The sequence below is a fragment of the Girardinichthys multiradiatus genome, chromosome 18, assembly GCF_021462225.1.
Source record: "Girardinichthys multiradiatus isolate DD_20200921_A chromosome 18, DD_fGirMul_XY1, whole genome shotgun sequence".
NCBI classification, from domain to species: domain Eukaryota; kingdom Metazoa; phylum Chordata; class Actinopteri; order Cyprinodontiformes; family Goodeidae; genus Girardinichthys; species Girardinichthys multiradiatus.
This window is the reverse complement of record NC_061810.1, coordinates 52,145,066-52,162,739: the sequence shown is the minus strand read 5'-3', so window position 1 is coordinate 52,162,739 and position 17,674 is coordinate 52,145,066. Positions and strand designations below refer to the sequence as shown.

At 42.4% G+C, this 17,674-nt stretch overlaps 1 protein-coding gene across 2 annotated transcripts; it reads left to right on the top strand.

Annotated features, from left to right (window-relative positions):
- The first annotated feature begins 52 nt into the window (after window positions 1–52).
- Window positions 53–17,405, top strand: LOC124884117 (pumilio homolog 3-like). Of its 2 annotated transcripts, XM_047391787.1 has the most exons (11): window positions 53–338; window positions 2,255–2,345; window positions 2,422–2,598; window positions 2,673–2,811; window positions 5,568–5,643; window positions 6,027–6,119; window positions 6,224–6,290; window positions 6,385–6,559; window positions 6,660–6,763; window positions 6,870–6,948; window positions 16,971–17,405. In XM_047391787.1, the coding sequence occupies exons 7-11, from the start codon at window positions 6,238–6,240 to the stop codon at window positions 17,256–17,258; spliced, it is 699 nt and encodes a 232-aa protein (XP_047247743.1). In that variant the 5' UTR covers window positions 53–338; window positions 2,255–2,345; window positions 2,422–2,598; window positions 2,673–2,811; window positions 5,568–5,643; window positions 6,027–6,119; window positions 6,224–6,237; the 3' UTR covers window positions 17,259–17,405. The 2 variants fall into 2 exon arrangements, with proteins under 2 accessions (XP_047247743.1, XP_047247742.1); XM_047391786.1 differs by lacking the exon at window positions 5,568–5,643.
- The last annotated feature ends 269 nt before the right edge of the window (window positions 17,406–17,674 follow it).

The following is a 17,674-nucleotide window of genomic DNA, read 5'->3' as shown; positions in this document are numbered from 1 at the left end:
GATTAAAGGGCCCACTAAAACCGAAAAACGTGCTTAAATAAAATGAATAATACATAACACAGTTCTTACAGTTCCTTTGTTTTCACGTATCTTCCTTTCAACTCTATGGAAACAGATGTACAGGACGGGTGTTTCAGGCACATTTAACGTTATCTGGGCGCACTTTAGGACAATGAAGCGTAAAAATATATAAAGATGCAGAAATGAAGCTTCTGGCACATTTTTGTAAACGAAACCTGATTTGCGGCAACTACAGATGACTTACGGCTGTATTGTAAACCGGTACAACAACAAAACGCATGGGAAGTAGTTGGAGCAACGTGCCTTTCAGCTGAACTGTAAGTTTTCCTCCAAAATTCCTTTCTAATAAACAATAGTCTTCTGTATCCCCGCTGGCGGTTAAAGAGCGGGGAAACAAACAGATGGGATTACAGGAAACGGTTTTATTTAAAGTGTTGATGTTTACCGTAGATTCCTGCCCCTGAACGACACTTATTCCGACATTTACTCCGATATTTATCTCACGACACTTCCACAGACTCCAGTATGTTTAATGTTTTGTCTCCTTGGCTTCATTTGATTTGTTGATACACATCCAAACATGCTTTTGGGTTCTGTGTGGCTTTTTAAAACGTGAAATGTTTCCTGTTCTGTGGTGGGATTAACGTCAGAGGACGTTTAAAAAACTCTGAAATTGGCTTCTGATTGTTTTTCACTTTTTTTTTTTTTTTTTGAATAGTCTGGACCACTTTTGACCAGGTCTTCGTGGTTCCCACTCTGTCTGGGACTCTATTTTCTGATTATATTACCTATCCCATTTAATGTTATATTCATCTATTTATCCATCTATCCATTCTTATTTTTGCACCTCCATCCATTTGTAAATCCATCAGTCCATTATCTGTTTGGTCATCCATCCATCCGTATCTTCCTTGCGGTTTGTGGTTCCAAGTCAAGTCAAGTTTATTTATATAGAGCTTTTCAGCAACAAGGCACTCAAAGCGCTGTACATGAGGAAAAACATTACAATGATACAGAAAATCAAACAAATACAAAACAAATGACACTAATAATCCTTGGGGGTTTACTGGTAAGAGCTGGTTCTGATCCAATCTTTCTAATAGAGGTAATTAGATCATTAAGTCCTCTGTGGTAAGGAATTCATCCTGTGTTATAAGAAAAATGATCATATTAATCCTTGAGGTCGCTGGTATGAGGCAGCTGTGGTCCCATCATTCAAACAGTAACAGTCATGGGACTCACTGAAGTCTAAGTAGAGAAGCTGGGTCACTGGTAGGTCCAAGGTTTTTAATACAAATAATGTTTGGCTTTCACTGGTATGAAATTGTTGTAATACAATCCTTATAAGAAATCTAAAAATCTCTGGTCATTGGTGTAAAAACAGCTTTAGTCCAAATTTTCCTATACTAATAATATTTGGCTTTGGCTGGTAATCCTTCTGAGAAACCTGAAAATCTATGAAAAGTAATGAAATCACACATTTAGGTAACGTAAGATAGGAGGAAAAAAAATCATGTTTCAGACTCTATTCTTAGCAGAATAGAGTCTGAAATAGTACAAAAAAAACCTCAGCAGTGGTAACCAACACACACACATAAGTAAAGATTTAGCAAGGGTACGGTGGAATCTTGTCCTATCAGCACACAGCTGGTAGGGGAGTGCTGTGGAAGAGCGTCGTGTTTATATCCAGGAGATATTTTGTCGATAGCCAGTTAGCAGAAGTTGCCAAGGCCACATGGGACGCCAGATTTAGAAAAACAATAAATGTTGTGGTTCGGGCAGTTGTGAATTTCCACCTTCCTTAAGAGTTTTACTGGTACGTCTCAATTGCAAATCCAAATAGCCAAATTTCCAGGCTCCATATTGAAATTTGACCACAGTAGAAAAAAATATTTAAAGGCTAACTGAAAACTTTAGACGTTTTTTATATTGTTGAAACAAAAACAAAAAACATAATTTCAAGGTGTTTTTGCATTTAAGACCACTGTAGAGAATGTTCTGCTTTAAAACTAAAACATTTACAGAAGTCAAACATTGGCTGAATGATTCAGTCTGGTTTTAAACCATTCTAAGCATATAGGCTAATTAAACCTAAAACTGTGAAACAGCCCTTTATTCCAGTGTGGTATTAAATACTAACTTCAGCTTGATGTTGAAAACAGTACTGGTAAACCTGCAGGTGTTCAAGTTTTGTTATGGGAGCCTCATCATCTGATCCCTGTTTTCCTCTCAGCATCACCATGGATACCGCATTAGTATGGCACCCAAACCCGGAAAACCTTTCTCCTCCAAAGGTGGAAAACAGCTTACATACAAAGGAAAAGGTAAGACGTGTGACAAATTAACAGCAGTTGTATGCTTAAGCTCTGGCTTCATCAGGGACTTGCCGACTCGTTCCAGATTCCTCAGGGACCAAATTTGGAGGGAAACCTGGTGGGGAAAAGCCCTTTAAGCCATACAAGAAGACAGAGTAAAAGACCCGGCCAGGAAAAGCAAATGATGGAGGAAGAAAATTAGGTTTCTCTAATGCTGGGAAAGGACCACAGGGGAAAAGGAAACTGCCAGCAGATGGCAGAGGTGGGTACATGTCGTTCTTGTGAGCTCTTTTTGTTAGATGACAGCATTTCAGTTGTGTTTGTGTCTGGGATCAGGTCTGCAGGCCAAGAAGAGGAAGAGAGGTGAGAAGAAGCTAACAGATGAAGAGCTGAAGAAGAACCGACTGCAGTTGGAGAGGAAGGAGATGTTTGACATCGTCCGCTAGTGCAAAGGAGTGTGAGGAAATCTCCGGAGGTAAAGCCAGAACTGCTACATATGGATCCCTGCATATACCAAAAGTTCCCTCTAAACAAAACCGTCTCTCATTTCTCTATATTTCCTCTCCAAGCAGCTAGACCTTCTAATCTTTTAAATGTTTCATAATCAGTAGATGTCCAGGTCATTTGAAGGTCTTTCAGTGTTTTTCTTTGGACTTTGGAGAGTGGGACTTTTGCACAGTGCATGAGTACGTAAGAAAATGTCCTTGGAACTTCAATCAGACACAGTTCTTTTAGTGCAGAAACAGGAGAGGAACTTTGTTCTGTATTTCTGAGAACATCTGAAAGTTGCAGTCTGAAATTTTCATCTAAAACTTCTAAATCTGTATTTAACCCAGGGACCTCTCCTAGGAGCTAAAAATGTTTCAGGAACCTTTCAGGAACTTAGAAATATCCTTTTATTGCCCCTCAGTGGTGAAACTCAAGTGTACCTGCAGCAAAGTGGGTGGAGCACCAGAAATACACTTTCCTCATTATGTTGTGTAGCCCGTTTCTATAAAGGGTACATTTAAAGAGCTTTACAGGGAAAAACATGCAAAATATACATCGAAAACACAAATGAAGCATCACATAAAAGCATAAAAACATGAAACATAATCAAATAAAAAGAAAGAAAGAAAGAAAGAAACATTAAAATTACAGCATTTTACCAAATAAAGATTTACGGCCTGATAAAGGTGATAAAGCACTGTTTGGCCTTTATGGGTAAACTTCAGTCCTGATTCAAAGGACCCAACGGTTTTTTGCACATCTCAGGTTTTCAGGCAGTTGGTTCCACAGCTGAGGAGAACAGAAACTGTAGGTACAACTCAGAAAATTAAAATATTGTGAAAATGTAAATATTTCAAACTCATGGTGTCACACCCCAATCAGCTAATTGACACCTGCAAAGGTTTTCTGAGGGGGAGACTGCTGACTGGACACATGTCCAGAAGACAGTCATGGACCCCCTTCACAAGGAGGGGAAGCCACCACAGGTCACTGGCTGTTCACAGAGTGCTGTGTCCAAGCATATTCATAGAAAGTTGAGAGGAAGGAAAAAGTGTAGGAGGAGAAGGTGTACGAGAAACAGGGCTCACCACAGCCTTGAGAGGATTGTCAAGCAAAATCCGTTTAAGTCAGAGCATCAGGAGCCACTATGCACAGATCAATCCATGAGCTACAACCACCTCACTTGGGCTAAGGAGAAGCAGAACTAGTCTGTTGCTCAGTGGTCCAAAATCCTCTTTGATGAAAGTGATTCATTTCATTTGGAGATCAAGGTCCCAGAGTCTAGAGGAAGAGTGGAGAAGCCAATAATCCACGTTGCTTGAAGTCCAGTGTGAAGTTTCCACAGTCAGTGACAATTCGGGGTACCGAGTCATCTGCTGGTTCTGCTCCACAGCCAGTGCAGGCATCTGCCAGGACGTTTTAGAGCACTACATTCCTCCTTCTGCTGACGAGCTTTATGGAGATGCTGATTTAATTTTCCAGGAAACTTGGTACCGGCCCACACTGCCAAAGGTACCAAAAGCTGCTTTAGTGACCATGGTGTTACTGAGCTTGATTGGCCAGCAAACTGGGCTGACCAGAACCCTATAGAGAACCTATAGAGTATGTCCAGAGGAAGATGAGACACCAGATCCAACTATGCAGATGACCTGAAAGCCTCTATCAAAGCAAACTGGGCCTTTATGATACCTCAGCAGAACCACAGGCTGATCTCCTCCATGCCACGCTGCATTGATGCAGTAATTCATGCAAAACGAGCCCAGACCAGGTACTGAGAGCATAGAAGTGAACATACTTTTCAAAAGCCTGACATTTCTGTTTAAAATATCCAATTTTTATTTATCTGATGTAATATTCTAGTTTTCTGTGACACTGAATTCTGGGTTTTTATTCTCGGTGAGCCAGAATCATCAACAGTTACTTTCTGGAGTGTGGGACAAAAATATTGAACTTTTTCACAATATTCAGACTTTTCTTAGATGTTCAGGAACATTTGTGTGCACTAACTTTGCGAATAAAGCTGATTCTGAGGCAGTTTGTTCCAGAGCTGAGGAGCATAGAAACCCCCTTGGTTTAGTCCTGATCCTGGTAATCTGGTTTCTGAAGACCTGAGGAACAAACGGGGAGCTGGTGCGGTGATTTAGGTACTAGTGGGTTTTTTGATCCATTTCCTGGTGTTGGTCAGGACTCTGGTAGCAGCGTTTTAAATGAGCTGCAGCTGGCTGTATAGATACCATCACAATGATCTAACCGGCTGAAAATAAAGACAAGCATCCGTTTTTCAGTCATGTTCTTATCCTGTTTTTATTACAGTAGCAGGCTGATTTCTTGGTAGACTTATTTACTCTGAGTCATTGATGGCACGAAGGTTTTTTGATTCCTCTGAGGTCTATTCTTGTTGGGTAAGAGTTTAGGAGGAAGTGGCGGTAAGCGATTAGTTAACCTGTCTGCAATAGTAAATACGGTCCAGGTGTTATTAGTGTTTATGGAAAATGTCAGAGAAATGTGGCTGCCTCGCTTTTTTTACTTCAGCCAGGAGAAACATTCAAAGATGAACACTTTAAGGTTCTGTTTAACACCTGATATAATCTTTATCTGTTTGAAAAGATGTCAGGGGCTGAAAAAAGTTCTGGGTACCTCTGGCAGAAATGTCCTGTTGGCCATTAAAGTGTCCTCATACAGGAAGCAAAAGTTCTGCTGTTTGTCGTTGTGCTGGCTGATGGATGATGTTTGGATCAACAGGAAGAAATGTGACGAAGAGCAGAAGAAGAAACTGATGAAGGAGCTTCATGGTTTGATCCATGGGAAAATGAAACAGGTCTGTTATTTTTTGGTTTTCTGCAAACAGGGTTCCTGCACAGCTTGGAAAAAGTCTGGAAATTGATTAAAATATTTTCCATATCTGAAAAAAAAAAAAAGAGTCCCAAAAAAGATATGCAGGCGGGGATTGTCCATCCATCCATATTTAAAGTCTGTATGCATAGAAATATCTGCAGTAAATTAATTCTCAGCTTGTGTACGTAAACTTTCATATTTGCTGATAAAGGTTTGGTAACTCTGGAAAAGCTTTGAAATGTAACGTTTAAGATGTGTTGAAACGTTGAGTTTCCCACTGCAGGTTAGGGTTAGGGTCTCAGCCTGGGTTTTCCTTCTTTGCTTTGGTTCATGATGGGGTTCTCATGAGAGCGCCTCTGCCTGCAGATGGCGTCCCTCACGACTCGGTGCAAGTTCTTCGGTGTTTCACCCAGTTCGGAAACCAGAAGCAGAGATGGGAGGTGTTTGAGGAGCTCAAAGGTGGGCGCTGCGCATTTCCCCTGCCCTGCTGCAGTGTTTTACCACTGTTCTGTTTTTGTGAATAAAATAACTGATCTGCAGTCCATGTCTGCTGTCCTTCGCAGACGGCATCCTCACCATGTCCAAGTACCCGTATGAAAAGCACGTGGTGAAGAAACTGCTGATGTATGGGTGAGTCGGGTCAGACCGGTCTCCTCTCGTCTCTGGTTCCGGCAGAGTAAAAAGCCAAAGCCGACCTGATGTTCTGGTTGTTCTTCCTGTACAGGAACAAGGAGCCAGTGGCCGCCGTGATCCAGATGTTCAAAAGTCACATTCGTCAGATGCTCCGCCACGCCACCGCCTCGACCATCGTTGAGTACGCCTACAACGACAAAGCCGTGCTCGCTCAGAAGCTGATGATCACCGACGAGCTGTACGGGCCCACCTACGCCATCTGCAAGGTCAGCACACACACACACACACACACACACACATCCTCAGCGCTCAGTGATGAGCTGCAGCTGTTCCCAACGATCTTCTCTCTGCTCCTTCTTCGTTCAGTCGTTGGAGCGTAACACCATCGAGAAGGTGGTGAAGGAGAACCCGGAGAAGCTGGAGAACATCATGGATGAGACGAAGCAGGTCATCGTACCGCTGACACAGAAGTGAGAGCCGAAGCAGATTAACATGGATTTTGTTTTCTCTACTGAAAAGCAGCAGGACCATGATGCTGTGGGAATTTAACTCATTTCTGATGCTGCTCTCTGACAGGGAACAGGTCATCAAGCATTCTGTGGTCCATAAAGTCTTCCTGGACATCTTCCTGTTGGCACCCGACAAGCAGAGATCGGTGAGCGCCTCAGTCTTCCTGCAGCTCACATACGTCTGTGGAGCTGCGAGGGCTTCTTGCTGCATTGATTGGGTAGGCTGAAATAACAGCAAATAATGCAAAATTGGTGAGTAGTATGAGAATGTAGCGAAGAGGGTGAAAGTGGTCGTTATGTCCTCCAGCAGCCTAAGCCTATAGCAGCATAACTACACAGATAGTTCAGGATAACCTAAGCCACTCTAACTATAAGCTTTATCAAAAAGGAAAGTTTTAAGCCTAGCCTTAAAAGTAGACAGGGTGTCTGCCTCACGGACTAAAACTGGGAGCTGGTTCCACAGGAGAGGAGCCTGATAACTAAAGGATCTGCCTCCCATTCTACTTCTAGAGACTCTAGGAACCACCAGTAAACCTGCAGTCTGAGAACAAAGTGCTCTGTTAGGAACATATGGACCAATCAGATCTCTGATGTATGATGGAGCTAGATCATTAAGGGCTTTATACAGGTCCTTCTCAAAATATTAGCATATTGTGATAAAGTTAATTATTTTCCATAATGTCATGATGAAAATTTAACATTCATATATTTTAGATTCATTGCACACTAACTGAAATATTTCAAGTCTTTTATTGTTTTAATACGGATGATTTTGGCATACAGCTCATGAAAACCCAAAATTCCTATCTCACAAAATTAGCATATCATTAAAAGGGTCTCTAAACGAGCTATGAACCTAATCATCTGAATCAACGAGTTAACTCTAAACACCTGCAAAAGATTCCTGAGGCCTTTAAAACTCCCAGCCTGGTTCATCACTCAAAACCCCAATCATGGGTAAGACTGCCGACCTGACTGCTGTCCAGAAGGCCACTATTGACACCCTCAAGCAAGAGGGTAAGACACAGAAAGAAATTTCTGAACGAATAGGCTGTTCCCAGAGTGCTGTATCAAGGCACCTCAGTGGGAAGTCTGTGGGAAGGAAAAAGTGTGGCAGAAAACGCTGCACAACGAGAAGAGGTGACCGGACCCTGAGGAAGATTGTGGAGAAGGGCCGATTCCAGACCTCGGGGGACCTGCGGAAGCAGTGGACTGAGTCTGGAGTAGAAACATCCAGAGCCACCGTGCACATGCATGTGCAGGAAATGGGCTACAGGTGCCGCATTCCCCAGACCTGGGCTACAGAGAAGCAGCACTGGACTGTTGCTCAGTGGTCCAAAGTACTTTTTTCGGATGAAAGCAAATTCTGCATGTCATTCGGAAATCAAGGTGCCAGAGTCTGGAGGAAGACTGGGGAGAAGGAAATGCCAAAATGCCAGAAGTCCAGTGTCAAGTACCCACAGTCAGTGATGGTCTGGAGTGCCGTGTCAGCTGCTGGTGTTGGTCCACTGTGTTTTATCAAGGGCAGGGTCAATGCAGCTAGCTATCAGGAGATTTTGGAGCACTTCATGCTTCCATCTGCTGAAAAGCTTTATGGAGATGAAGATTTCATTTTTCAGCATGACCTGGCACCTGCTCACAGTGCCAAAACCACTGGTAAATGGTTTACTGACCATGGTATCACTGTGCTCAATTGGCCTGCCAACTCTCCTGACCTGAACCCCATAGAGAATCTGTGGGATATTGTGAAGAGAACGTTGAGAGACTCAAGACCCAACACTCTGGATGAGCTAAAGGCCGCTATCGAAGCATCCTGGGCCTCCATAAGACCTCAGCAGTGCCACAGGCTGATTGCCTCCATGCCACGCCGCATTGAAGCAGTCATTTCTGCAAAAGGATTCCCGACCAAGTATTGAGTGCATAACTGTACATGATTATTTGAAGGTTGACGTTTTTTGTATTAAAAACACTTTTCTTTTATTGGTCGGATGAAATATGCTAATTTTGTGAGATAGGAATTTTGGGTTTTCATGAACTGTATGCCAAAATCATCCGTATTAAGACAATAAAAGACCTGAAATATTTCAGTTAGTGTGCAATGAATCTAAAATATATGAATGTTACATTTTCATCATGACATTATGGAAAATAATGAACTTTATCACAATATGCTAATATTTTGAGAAGGACCTGCACATATAAAATCCAGAACTCATATTTCCACATCTAAGAGTAGGTGGCCTTACTGTAATATTAGGGTTGTGGTAGGGGTTGCTCTGTATTCTTCTAATGCTGAGTAATATTGGATTAATACCTCCAGTTGTCAATTTACCCTACGCTTGTCCTCTAGCCAAGGTCACCAAATGCTGAAATGTTTCTGCATATGGATTATCTGACAGTATTCGTCTCTGTTTAGTGTCCCAAATGACAAAACCCTGGGCCAACATGCCGATGTTCTCCATACCATCCACCGCACCTTTCTGATAGATACTCAGATACACATTATATTTAGTCCAGGCTAGCTCACTGCCCTCACATGTAAACACAGAACAGAGATCAAACTGAAATGTGGTGTCCGAGCCAAGTCCATAATCTAATTCAATACCTCCATATCTTTTAATGCATGTATCCGATATTTCAGTCATTGGGACTGGAGGGGTGTTCACCACTGTGGAAAACATCACACGTCAGGTACACAATTATTCCCACCAGTGTCATTATTAAACCTCCTCCCCCATGTTTCCATTTAAAACTAACATCCCAACCATGCATCATCATTTTTATTTTTGGATCAGATCAATTCCACTTACCCAGGAGCTTATAACCTTCACACACTGTGGGATTTACTCAAGAAATGTTGATTCAAAGTCATACATCAAGTACATAAAACAACAATAGCATATACCCAATGCTCCAAAGATTAATTGACAGAAAAGACACCACATTCAATGATCACACAATCAAAATCAAGAGTCACATATGTTCCAATTTCCAATCTTGAATCTATCTGTTGATTAGTTGAATCGAATGACTACTTGTAGTGGATAAATCCTCTTGAAAACCAAAAGAAAAAGTCTCTGGAGTGGATAAATCCTCTTCAGCTCAGTGCGATCACACCGGTGAGCCTCCAGGGGATTTATTATGCCCCTTTATGACGCCTCTGGTGCCTGTGACTTTGTAGGCTCCTCTGCTGGTGCAGACTGGCTCCAATGATACCAGATGTCTCCTTTTCCTCTCAGACATGAGATGTTCTTTCCAGGACTTGGAACGGGCCTGTGAATCTGGGTTCCTGGCTTGATGATGACTTTGAGTCATCCCAGTTGACACCCAGTTGATTCCTGGTACCACAGGGGAGCCTCTTGTTTCCTCAGGTTCTCTGGAAAATTCTGCCGCTTGGGTCTGCAACTCATTAAAGAACGTGTTAGAAGATAATTGTGCAAATTCACCTGTTTGTCCTGGTATCCACTGTGCTGGTCCCAGTCTGTAGTTCATGTGGGGTGTAACCTGTGGACTAATTAACAGACATCCTGACAGACATTAAAGCAACTGGCAAAGCATTCACCCAAATTAATTTGGTCTGTGCACAGATTTTAGCCAATTTTGTTTTCAATGTTTGGTTCATTCTTTCAACCTTGCCCTGTGACTGAGGATGATATACTGTACCAAAAGCATGTTTCAGTCCAAACATTTGCTCCACCTGTTGCAGATCTTTGCTCCTGAAATGAGTTCCATTATCGGATCTTATCTTTTCCGGGAAGCCATGTCTGGGAATGTAGATGTAAGATAGTGACATAAATATTCCAACAGATGGTGCTGTTGTTCTGTGGGTGTTCTTTGGAAATGCAGCCGTTCTGGGATGTTTGTCCTAGTAGGGACACCGTAGCTCTGAGGTTTTGCCGCGAAAGCTACTATATCCTACACAGTTTGCTTTTACTGCCTGTAAGGTAAGCTGCATCTGCTGTGTACTACAATACAATATACACCAATAGGTGACTAATATTGTTCATGCAGCTAATTATTTAGGATGTTAGAAGGGTTAAATAACTGAGTTAATGTATGTTTACCAAACTACTGTTTTATTGACAAGATTTAAGTTATCACACAGACACATATTAGAGCAGTGTTTATGCTTGATATTTGAAGACGGTGAAGATGACGCTAGAAGAACCACTGTTACAAAGTACAGTTAGTGCAATGTGGGTGCATACTATTGTCTGTTGTATGCTGTTGAACTGAAGAAGACAATTACTTTATTTTATTGTTTTATTTTGTTCTAAACGACTGAACGTGCTAAACACAGTTTGCTTTTACTGCCTGTAAGGTGAAAGAAGAGTGACTGGAGGAAATAAATGCTTCAAGGTCTCGCCACAACGCAGAATCCTGTGTCTGTTGCCTCTGTTTCTGCCTGGAAACACACCTCACCTACATCTAAAACACAACGCAGAGTTCACGGAGTGTCTTCCACAAGCTACGGATGCACAGAGGGACAGATTGGGTTACATAATGATTAATTGAACATTTTACCAAATACTTACTGTCTTCCTTTCTTGTGGGCCATGCCTCAGGCCATCCTGAATATCCATCCACACAGACCAACCTGTATCTATATGTTCTTGCTGTAGATACCATGTCTGTGTAGGCAATGATGATCTCCTTCCCAGGTGGGGTGTAGTTTTTAAACTTACCTGGAAATGGATGTACAGTAGGTTTTGGATTAAATTGTCCGCAAATAGAACAGTTCCTGATCTTCTCTCTCAGCATATCTTTTAAATATGGGTGCCACTATTGTTCTGGATTGATAGGCACCTGCAAAATACCTACATGTGATGTTCCATGTGCCTCTTCCGAAATGTGTTCTCTCATGTTTGGTGACATCACAATTTTTATCACCAGGGCCTTTTCTCTTCCACACAGTAAGTTCCTCAAGTGGAGAACCCCTTTTGTGATGTTGTTTGATTTTTTCCAAGTTTAGATGTTCAAAGGTCTCAGCTTCAACACTTACTAAATTGAAGGTGCGTGCATAACCTGCTACTTTTTAGGCAACAACAAGGCTCGAGCCATAAGTCTCTTTTAATTTTCATGTTTGATTGGCTTCTGTGCTGCAGTCACAAATCCACTTCTCAACCATTGTTTCATATCAACATGTCTTTTTCCATATTATCTAGCATACAGCTAACATACTGAATCACCTCTATATCCCCCTTTTTCTGCAACAACATTGTTGTTACAGAAACATCTAAATAAAAAGGCAGACAGTAATCCTGAAAGAGCGATTGTGCAGCAAAATACAGCAGCGGTTTAAACTTAATGAATGATTCCTCGTGTCTGTGTTCCAATTCAGTGATGCATTAAGATTTTTTCAATGCTGTTTTTTTTACCAAAAGACTCAGTGGTGCTGTCAAACCAGTGTGATCAGGGACATAGTTTCAGCTATTGGCAGTCTAACCCAAAAATGACAACAAATCTTTGTTTGGGATGATGTAAAATGGCAGATTTTTGTGCAGAAAAAATATGGGTTCTTGTTGTTGAAATAACTATTCCTAAAAAGTAACCTGTATTCTTCAATCTGTTTTTCATTTTACTCACTTCGAAACCTTTTTTTGCAAGATGTAAAAGAATAGAGTTGGTAGCTTCAATACACGCGGTTGCTGTTCGGGCTGTAATCAGAAACCACCTCCGCTGGCAACATGCAGTCCTGGAGCTGCTGTTTGAGAACCTGATTTGAGAACTTGACCCGGGGATCAGGCAAAATCATAAGGCAACCTGGTGTCTCTCAGTTGCTGAGTCCTATAAGTGAATGAGAAGACATCCCTGTAGTGTTCAGCTAGTCAGCTGTCAGAGCTATTAATTTATCTTAAATCGTGAGCCATTTTGCAGTTACCTATAACTTTCCTTCAGAAGAGTGTGGATACTGGTTTTGCCAAATGGGGAAGACATATGGTGGACAACTGGATAAACAGTCTCAGTCAGAGAGTGATCAGTTAATTCTCTGCCATGTTATCTAGATAGCTGATGATGTTCTAAAACGGCAGTCAATAACTTCAACACAGTAAATGTTAGTGGAGGCAGAGACAGAAAGGACTGAGACAGCAGTAAATTGTGTTACAACTCCTCCCTGTTCTTTAGTCTGATGACTTGAGTGCAAGGTTAGAGATATGTGAGATACAGCTTCATCAGACATTTCATAAATGTTTTAGAGGAAATGGTCCATATTTTCCTTCTAAATATTCCTCAAACTGTTCCTGAAACCAATCTGTTTGTTTTCTCATTTCTGCCATAAAACAAAGTCACCCGTGGCCGAGCAGGTATTGGGCCGCAAGGAGCCAGGGTCCGAATCCAGGGTTTCCAGATAAGGAAACTGGACCTCACCCCAGCACTAGAAGGGGTTTCAGGCTCAATGGATCCCTGATAAATGTCCACACAAGGCTCCTCTACAGAAACACAGCCAGAGTCTGTTTCACCCCACCAGAGAAGACATTTTATTGGATGGAGGAATGTTCAACGTGGAAAAAGTGGCTTCAGTGTTCACAAGAAATAGCAATGTGTCCCTTTAATTCCACTGGAATAATGGGTTCTGCCTTTTTCCCATTTTCTGGACCTCTCTGTGGGGTGTGTCACTGTGGTATGATTGATGCATTGTGTGGTGACGAGCTTGTTGTGTCAGAGGAGGTTGATGCAAGGATGGAGGAGCTCCTTCTGGACGTGCCCCATAGTGCTGAGGGCAGCTGCGGTCCATGATCCGTCTGCCCACATACTAGGTAGGAGGAGGAACCAGCTCCTCCCTGTCCACTCCTTCGTCCGGCCCTCTTTCCAAACGGCCCACCCCTGGCCCGGCCACGAGGACTATATGGGTGTGAGTCCCACTGGATAGGTGGAGCCAGTTGATATACATTGGTAGGAGCTAGGAGGTTTTACCACCCCCGAGCTGCTGAAGTGGGCGGAGATGTAACAGGAGCCATTATCCAATTTGTTCTGCATGTGGTGTACCAAATGTCTGTCCCACCTTGCGTGACCAAACCTTCCTAAATCTGGGTTTCCTCACATTGTTTTCCTTCAGGTCTTCCATCCATCACAGTTTGTCTAAAATATTGAACTCCATCAAGTCACTGTCTGTTTGATACAAGTGTCTATCGCCTCATAAAGAAACAACATGTGTTCGCCCGTCTCAGAAAAATTAAAGCACGGTGTCTGAATTTTAGATGGGAACATGTCACACAGCGCGTCTCCCATCCCTCCAGCCACAGCAAAATAAGGTGTTGCGTTGCATTGATGAGAGGTGCGGGCTGCACTCTCAATAACCTAGAGATTACTACATGTAGTGCTGCGACCCAAATGTTATCTGAAATCTCCCAATGCTAAAGTTATACCAGCTAATAATCTAACTCTTCTAACCATGGCCTCAGTAAACGGATTATTAGGGTGGATGTACGGTGGTGAAGGCGACACCTCGGTGTCTCTGTTTAGTTCCTTGACACGCAAGCAGCTGCATTAAACGCTTCTGATTTCTCTCTGCCTTGTCCTCCACATTTCATGCATATTTGCCCTTATTAAACACACCCTCTGACAATTTATAGGTAATTTAACATTAAAATAATATAGGACATATTGGACCAGTTCTCTTTCTCGGCTGGTTTTAGACTGAATGTAAATTATTGTGAGCAAAAAAAAGTTTGCAATAATTGTACTGTTTATTTTGGTTAGAAGCTGAACGAAGAACAAGGAGAAACAGAGTTTAGGACTGAAGAAAAACCATTTTGTTGAAGCAAATGACACATTTTGAGGTATTTAGAAAAGAACTTAATCTGAATTTCTCTGACAAATGTTTTAGCTCATTTCGAGTTAGCATTCAGGTTCTATCACTATCTTCGTCTGAGTTATACCGCTCTGCTTCCACCTGTTCCTGAACACACCAGCCTTCCACTCTTCGGTTGGCTCCACGGTTGCTCTGAAATGAGCCGCGAGTTTTGTCTTCTCCTTTTACCTCATTGTCAGGTTATTGAGGAGCGGGACGTGAGTATATGGAACACAATTTAAAAAGCTGATTGTTTTTTAATAAAAATGTGAAGTCCAATACCATTTTGTGGCTGCATCTTTTTAATATTTCTAACTGTCTTTTATCAAGAAGCCCGCCCAGGTCTAACTGCGCGCCTGGTTATACGTATTTCCCTTCACTTTGACAGCATTTTCCAGACATTCTTTTACTTTATTAACGTCGTGTGATAACATGGAAAAACGCCACCCACAATACACACAACATGCAGCAGGGTTGGCAAAATTAATTCAAAAAACAGCTCACTTAGTGATTGTTAGGTTTAAACCCCAACACTCATTACAACATCTGCACAAAGAAAGACACAGAGAAGTTAGTTTGTTTTAACTTGCAAGGAGAGTGTCCCGGAGACTGTCTCAGTTACAATCCTCCAAACACACTCTGAAGACAGTCTCCGCTCTTCATGCTTTTATTGGATAAGGAACGCCCTAGTTACATGAGGTTTCAACTGCTGAGGGAGTTTATCTTTATGTGAAAACAGACTGTTCTCACATCCTGTGCTCATGTTGCAACATCATATTCCTCTATGCATATAAGGAGATAACAACCATTCTCAATCAGTAATATAAACAGCACATCTAGATAGTAAATGAGTAATGTAGAATGAAAACTGAATAATGTATGTACATTTATCTAACAGTGATGGGACACCCTCTGAATGTTTTAACAACTCACAGTGTGGTGAACTCTCAAAGTTTCACCATGAAAGCTCTGAGACAACACAGGCTCAGCAAAATCCTCGAGGCAGCCAACATAACCTACACTCACGAGGGAATCAACATGGCGGATGGAATAACACAGAAGGAACCACATCAATGTGAAGAGCTGGTTAGCAGGACAGAAAAGGTAAGACCAGATTTAGAAACCAGCCCCCTTGAGGGACCACAGGTGAGACAGCTGTTCACAGATGGTTGTTGTTTCAGGCATGATGCTGAAGGACTGAAGGCTGCTTATGCTATAGTGGAACAGACAGAATCAGGACTGGTAACAGTGGAAGCAAAAAGGTTGGAAGGACCCCAATCAGCACAGAGAGCAGAAGTTATGGCAGTAATAGCTGCACTCAGACTGACAGAGGGGCAGGAAGTGAACGTGTACACGGACTCAGCTTACTCAGCAGGAGCCGTTCATCTGGAACTCTGTCAGTGGTTGAGAGCAGGATTTTTAACAGCTGGAGGAAAACCTATAAAACATGAAGCAGAAATGAAAGAGCTAGCAGAAGCCTTGTTGTTACCAGCAAAAGTAGCAGTGATCAAATGTAAAGGACATGACAGCAGTGATTCAGAAGTAGCAAGAAGGAATCGGGCTGCTGACCATTCTGCCGAGATAACAGCAGGTTATATTGCTCAGATGATGATGGTGGCTGAAGAGGAGGAAGTGAGAGAACAGTTGACCATAGAGAGAGTAGAGGAGCTACAGAGCAGAGCAGCCCCTGAGGAGAAGAATATGTGGAGGATGAGAGGAGCTACAGAGCAGTCAGGATGTTGGAGAGGACCAGATGGTAGGATGGTGTTCCCTCCTGGACTTAAACAGGAACTTTTTTCTGAGGCACATGGAGTAGGATACGTTGGAATTAAACAGATGCTGGAGAATCTGAAGGAGTGGTGGCATCCTTTTATGACAGACATGGTGAAACACCCTGTGAAATGCTGTACATTGTGTGGGCAATTCAACCCAAAAAAAACTTTGACACCGTTGCAGGGAAAATTTTCTTTAATCACAAGATCAGGAAAGGAAATAATTATTGACTATACAGACATGGTGCAGTCAGAGGTTTCAGATATCTGCTGGTGTGTGTGGGTGCTTTCACAAGATGGCCAGAAGCATGGCTAGCAAAAAGAAAGATAGTAAAACTGTGGTTAAATGTCTCATTAACCATTACATTCCCAGACACGGGTTTCCTGAAAAGATAAAGACTGACAATGGAACCCATTTTAAGAACCAGGAGCTGCAACAGGTGGAGTCCAGTTTGGGGCTGAAACACAATGTTCAGTGAACTCAACCACAAGATACACTCCATATGAGCTGGAAACCGGAAGGAGTTTTCCGGGACCACGAGGAGCAGTTCTGACATCTACAGGTGATATACAGAATCTGTCACACAAAGTCTATTTTTCTCAGCTACAGACGGTGGTGGAACCCTACAACAAGGTTCTGGGATCTGAGAGATCTACAGGAGAGCCAACAACATTTCAGGTTGAGTGGGTGTGGTTGAAGGTCATCAAGCAAAAGTGGGTGGAGCCAAGGTTCACAGGACCGTACCAGGTGACAGAGAGGACATCCCACGCAGTGAGGCTGAAGGGCAAAGGAGACACGTGGTTTCATTGGAGCCAGTGCGCCGCACCGGAACCAGGGAGGCCCCTGGAGGAGATGGGAGGAAACACAGTTTCATCACAAGGGGCAGAATAATCCCCTCAGCTGTGTCAGACAACTAGGCAGTCTACCTTAGTTGTTGAAGAAAGAAGACCAACAGACACCAGCGCACAAGATGTCACCTGTATAAGAGACCAACGAACAGCGAGACTGCGCCACCCGGAGGATGAAAGGACGAGAGAAGACAAGAAAAAATAAAATAAAATTTTCAATTTATGGTTTTTACTTAACAAAGGTTATATTTTATATGTTATTGCATTTTTACTCTTTTATTATATTCATCTATTGTTGTGCTTACTATTCAGGGGCCATAAGGATTGTAGTGGTTGAACCCAGGCATTGTTTGTTTTTAATGAAGAAACGCAGTTAATTAATAGGACTGAGAAGACATCCTCCACTTAGAAGGGGTCAAGATTTCCCTGCTGAGGATCAGAAGGTTTTAAGCACCCTGA